The 5,424-nt window shown below is 40.8% G+C and overlaps 2 protein-coding genes across 3 annotated transcripts; one reads left to right on the top strand and one right to left on the bottom strand.

Annotated features, from left to right (window-relative positions):
- Positions 1–148: 148 nt before the first annotated feature.
- Positions 149–2,240, top strand: LOC112464185 (fas-associated death domain protein). The gene is made up of 5 exons (XM_025031034.1): positions 149–814; positions 948–1,314; positions 1,392–1,583; positions 1,657–1,787; positions 1,926–2,240. The coding sequence occupies exons 2-5, from the start codon at positions 990–992 to the stop codon at positions 2,058–2,060; spliced, it is 783 nt and encodes a 260-aa protein (XP_024886802.1). The 5' UTR covers positions 149–814; positions 948–989; the 3' UTR covers positions 2,061–2,240.
- Positions 2,241–2,263: 23 nt separating this feature from the next.
- LOC112464186 (eukaryotic translation initiation factor 4E-like) lies at positions 2,264–4,269 on the bottom strand. 2 transcript variants are annotated; one of them, XM_025031035.1, is made up of 4 exons: positions 4,138–4,269; positions 3,388–3,569; positions 2,955–3,272; positions 2,264–2,876 (listed from the first exon to the last, which is right to left on the bottom strand). In XM_025031035.1, the coding sequence occupies exons 1-4, from the start codon at positions 4,165–4,167 to the stop codon at positions 2,762–2,764; spliced, it is 645 nt and encodes a 214-aa protein (XP_024886803.1). In that variant the 5' UTR covers positions 4,168–4,269; the 3' UTR covers positions 2,264–2,761. The 2 variants fall into 2 exon arrangements, with proteins under 2 accessions (XP_024886803.1, XP_024886804.1); XM_025031036.1 differs by lacking the exon at positions 4,138–4,269 and adding an exon at positions 3,710–3,855.
- Between the last annotated feature and the right edge of the window lie 1,155 nt (positions 4,270–5,424).

Below are 5,424 nucleotides of genomic sequence, written 5' to 3'. Positions count from 1 at the left end.
TTAATCGGAGTTTAGTCAAGAGAATCTTACGTCGATCGCAACGCCGCCGCGCCGTGCAGCGGTAAAAGCGCCAAACTGAACTATAGGTGGCGGCCGAGCGCCATCTAGCGTTGCCTCGCGCAACTAATCATCGCTGAACGCGGCCGAATCACAAATACGGGAATGCGGCAAGCGGCAAGCGTCCAAAGCGGTGACCGCATTTTATATCGGGCAAATGCGATTGGTCACTTCCAATGGACTAATCAACGATTAAGTTAATCGGAGTTTGGTCGAAGTGGCCCGAATTCGATCAATTGAATAACCTCAATCTTGATTTGGTTCTGTTTGATTGAGTTCTAATTTCCAATTTGCAATTAATTAGGCGGAATCTTTGACTTTGATCATCCGTTGAATAATTACTCGCTAGACGCTTTTCTAAAACAAAAAGAAAGGCTTTACGAACGCGGTCAGTTGTTACTTGCGGGAAGAACAAGTACGATTGAGGAAAGAACCTGTCAATCTGTCATTAAACTGGGGCCAATCTGGGCTTTCCGGAACTTTTACAATAATTTTGATTGTCGAGCGCCGATGTTCGCAGTTTCGAATTTTAAGTTGTCACAAGTTCAATGATTATGCTTCACATGCATTATATTATGAGCATTAAGTACTTTATTAGATAACGAATTATTTAGATTTAAAAATATTTTGTTGATAAAATCAAGTGCTGCAGATTATATGAACCTATGAGAACTTGGCAGGATGCCAAAATTAAACAGCCTGGCGATAGAGCCTTTCAAAGAAGACACATTGTGAAACAAGGTGTAAAATACGTAAGGTATAATGTTTATAAAATTTTGAATAAAATATTTATTCGGAGTATTTGTGCATTGTACTGAAAGAGAGTCTTATCCGTTCGAATATTCTTTCAAACTGTACTCTTATTTGTGCACATATATTATTTGTCGCAGAAATCTGGTTTGAAAAACTGAGTGTCTCTTTGAAAGGACAAGATGCTCGAGAGGTACAAGCTGCTTCGTCAAGACTTCCTTAGTGTAGCTGAGCCTCTCATTGACAGTGATGCCTTAGATCAACTGAAATGCAATTACGCATTTGAGATCGATTCAAAACGTAAATTGAGCATGGTGAAGGATCTCAAGATGTTTATAAGATTACTGGAAAAACGGAACATTATGAGTTACAGCGACATAGAGCCATTTCGGTACATATCAAAGAGGTATATTCACAAGCCCGACTTGGAAAGCAAATTGGAAGATTATGACAGTTGGCTGAAGACTGTGCCATTGTTACCTTCATATAAGTATCAAAGTGATGAAAGTGAGTATTTTTTAATTAACTGTGTGCTTTTGCACACTTCTGCAATTTGGAGCTAATACGTTACCTCTCTGCAACAGCCTCGGTACTGCCGTCAACGTCAAAGTCTACAGGCTCAGAGTCCACGTGTAATTCTATGTGCGATTTGTCTCAGTCATCAATAGAAAGTACAGCTAAGTTATTCAGTAATAGTACGCAGACGTTACAGTGTAATTCTGAACACGAAGAACAATGTAATCTTTACAAAAGAAAAAAATTGCTACAAGAAACAGGTATTTTTTAAGATCTTAAGTTACAATATTTTTATTTTCCTTTTCGTATGTATAAATGTCTTTTTTTTTCTAGTGTTGCTGCAAGTCAGAGATAGGCTGGGTCGATCTTGGCGAGATGTAGCTAGACATTTAGGTATTAGAGAATATGAAATTGATGCTGTACAAAGTAAATATCCTCATGATTTGAAGGAGCAAAGCTACGAGGTAAGATTATGCGTTTAGAATAAAGATTCTGCATATATATGCATGTATATACACACACACACACACACACACACTATGTAGGCATATATCTAAAATATAAACTTATATTGAACTTGAGACAATAATTTCTGTTTGTAGATTCTGAAAATTTATATGTCGCAATGCAACATGGAGCAATGGGCCATAAATTTAATACGTGCTTTAGAAAAAGGTAGACGGAGAGATCTTAAGGAACTTGTAGAGGAATTAATATTGAAAGATAAGAATATATGATATCAATACGAAATCTTTCTACGCAAGTCTTCCGTTCGAGCTTGCCGACGTTGTGCCTTAACTTACCCTCTTTGTTAATCAAATGTGATATAATGGGTGATGAAAGAAACTCGATAGTATATCGAGTAGATAATTTAATGTAGATATTATAGGTGATATAAATAAAGGTACGAGAGAGCATATGCCAGTACACCTTTTTGATATTTATAAGAAAATCTCGAGTATAATTGCATGTGTGCCTTACTACTGTACAGAAATATTACAAGAGGTTACAAGGATTTATTCTGTTGAAAAACGAGAGGTTGCACAAATTATATCGAAACATATAAATTTGTCCTAGCCATACAGTGTTATCAGCCACAAAAAATACAGCAGCCCGCGCGTATCTCTCTTAAATTATATCTGTTAACTATATACGCTATATTCCTTAAAAACTAAATTTCTATATTAATAATATGCTTATCTATTTCGCTTTAATATATGATTTATTGATTTTCATTTAGTCTCTGTCGTTATTACGGAAACATAACTACAACGACGACGTAACGTGCTTTCGAAAATGAAAATTTTATTAAATTTCTTTCCTTCAACATAATGCAAAGATAATAGTTCCACACAATTATATCAATATCTAATCCGGTGACTTTTGAATCAACATATTTTAATGAACTCAGGGGGTGATATCATAAATTTAGCGAAATTTAAAGTGTATAAGTATTTTTTGTTTGACTGCCAGCTTTGGCCGCGGTATCTTTATGTACCTGGTATCCCATGGTCGTTTTAGACGTAATCCTTAATCTTTCCTTCAGTTTTCGGCTAAAATCGTAAAAGTGTCGATAAGCTCAAAAAAATTCACAAGAGTCCTGCTGCAACAGTTTGCCCAAATTACCTTACCCAATTTCCATAACACTATCCGCGCAATCCGCATTCGATGTCCAGACACCGAGTTTGTCTCCTTTTGGCCTGACATTTACAACAGCTCCGCAAACGTCGTCGGAAAACTCGTTGAAGGCTTCCCCGATCATACAGAGCAGAATTTCTAACCAAAAATTATCTAGATCCGTAGCCCTTTGCTTCTTGTCTAGATTTATTAGCCATCGTCCGCCATCCTTGTTCTGATCGTCCTCCCACATAGGCCGAATTCCTTGCTTAAACATGCTATAGTCACAACCTTGCCTTAACTCGGAGGCTGTCTTTATGTGGTTGTATAAGCTGTACATAAAAAAAAAAAGATTCCTTTGTTGTAATTCACGTTCGTAAGTTTTTGACGTTTTTTTTTTATACGCCGAAAAAAGGAGGAAAGAAAGAAGAGAAACAGCATAGCTACCTCCAGAAATCCTCAGCTGTATCGAAGCTCGTTATCTCCCGCTGGCTCTCCTCCCATGATTTATTCCTGTCGGGCTCGTAATACCATAAAGTCCACGTGTTTTGCAGCGGATGCTTGATTAAGTATTCGGGTGGGAACTCGCCGGTGCTCGCTACTTCCGTATTCTGCTTACGATCGATTTCCTGAAAAAGATGTTTACGTTTTAGGTCGCCGTTCATCCCTCGGCATCCCCGCAGAATCACGATGGAAGGGTCGACTCCAGCGGTCACGGCGAGGGGGTGGGGGGGGGAAGGGGGGCGACCTTACGCGTGGCCGGGCTAACCTGTACGGCGGATCGCGTGCGCATCGTCTCGCCGGGTCGGTTTCACGCCGCCTTTCGCGATCGCCCCGCGGTATTTCCGGCGTAACGGCGATTATTTATAGATGACGAGGGGGAGGGGGGGCGACCGGCTGCGGCGGGGCACCTTCGCGAGCGTGAAAAGCGTCGCGGACCTCGCGGCTCTAGGACACTTTCTACACGGCGAACATTTGGAGCATTTGGAGTAACGTGGAGGCCCGAGGCGGTGGAAGAGGCAGAGAGGGACGCGGAGGGAGAAGGATATGGGAAGGATCCGCCGGGAAGGAATCGGCCGCCCGCACGCGGGCGGGAACGCCGTGGCCCCCGGGCGCGCCGTATCCCGCGGTGCGAGATCGGCGTTTCCACGCTGACGCGACGCGTTCCGTCGCGCGCCACGCTTTCGAAATACTTACCTCGATTTCCTCCGTGATACTCGTAGCCATGTCACTCCAATATGCACGCTCGCTCGGCTCGCTCTGTGAAAGCCGCGAACTGGCAGCGGAGGCAGCAGAGAGCGGAGCATCCGTGACATATGTCCGTTAGCAGCGCTCCCCGTCGGCGCTGCTCGGCACTGCTCGACCGAAGTCAGATGCTTCAAGCGATTTTATTATTATTAGATAAAAGGGATGGTTCTCTTTTGTCATTCGATGGTACATACGAGCACGCACAGGGTTTACCCTCACAAAGTTACCTGGAGCAAGGCTCGCCAGACTTGTATCCAAAAAGTTCGATTACGGTTCTTGAGAAACGAGGTGAAAATTACAAAAGTGAACAGATTTACTTGATTTCAACCAATGAAATAGATATAAGCTAATGAATTTCCTCACTTTTGTAATTTTTACCTCGTTTCAAGAATGAACCGTATAATCGACCCCCAGGACGGCCCGGAGATAAAGAAAAAAATTCATGATATACTATATATATATTATTGAGCGATCGTCATTGAATGGATAATATTACGTGTATTTGTATAATCAACTCAAAGTCGCTTGTATCAGAGAAATTAGAAAAATTAGCAGAGAGGATTTCTCATCCGTATTTCACACGTGATTAGGTCATTTGTCTATTATCAATTTGAATTCCGAGGAAAGGATTCTTTCGCGTATGTTACAAGAGATAAACGCGAACGCGACTTTTGGCTCGGTTTAACGATTTTTATGAAGAAGCTACCCAGGTAGCATTAATGTCTAAAAGACATCATAAAGATGTCTTTAAGATGCCAGAAATCTTTAAAGATGTCTTTATGATGTCTTTTAGACATTAATTGCTACCTGGGGTAGGCGACTGGGTTACCATCACGGACCAGGCTATACAAAACACATAGAGTATATCAGATGAATAAAAAGATGACAATTGACAATGCATACCCGATAACAAGGATAAGGATCAAAGAATTGCGCAATTTTATAATTAAGATTCAGGGAATGCACAATGTAAACTATAACACTGTGCATTATTTCGTTTGCGAAATCTCATCTACGTAAAACGTTACATGTTAAGAGTTTTCGGTGTGTCGCAGATACAAATCGCGCCTGAATATATATTTTTATAATATGATACAAATAAATAAGACTGCAGTATTTTCGCGTGATTTTTGTATTCTGAATTGATTAAGATTTTTAGAGGACATCTTTTACTTTCGCGAACGGCGCCGATATCAAAATGTTTGCTGCGTTGTCGCAAGCTTGATTTCCCCTTAC

The sequence above is a fragment of the Temnothorax curvispinosus genome, unplaced genomic scaffold, assembly GCF_003070985.1.
Source record: "Temnothorax curvispinosus isolate PA1 unplaced genomic scaffold, ASM307098v1 QBEX01013997.1, whole genome shotgun sequence".
Taxonomy (NCBI): Eukaryota; Metazoa; Arthropoda; class Insecta; order Hymenoptera; family Formicidae; genus Temnothorax; species Temnothorax curvispinosus.
Note: the sequence above shows the minus strand (reverse complement) of the source record. Positions and strands in the feature narration are given on the sequence as shown.

Coding starts and splice junctions, on each gene's coding strand:
- LOC112464185 (XM_025031034.1), top strand. CDS start 990: ATGCTCGAGAGGTACAAGCTGCTTCGTCAAGACTTCCTTAGTGTAGCT. Junction 1,584..1,656: donor AAAATTGCTACAAGAAACAG/GTATTTTTTAAG, acceptor TTTTTTTTCTAG/TGTTGCTGCAAGTCAGAGAT. Junction 1,788..1,925: donor TGAAGGAGCAAAGCTACGAG/GTAAGATTATGC, acceptor TTCTGTTTGTAG/ATTCTGAAAATTTATATGTC.
- LOC112464186 (XM_025031035.1), bottom strand. CDS start 4,167: ATGGCTACGAGTATCACGGAGGAAATCGAG. Junction 3,273..3,387: donor ACAGCTGAGGATTTCTGGAG/GTAGCTATGCTG, acceptor TTTTATGTACAG/CTTATACAACCACATAAAGA. Junction 2,877..2,954: donor GATAGTGTTATGGAAATTGG/GTAAGGTAATTT, acceptor TTACGATTTTAG/CCGAAAACTGAAGGAAAGAT.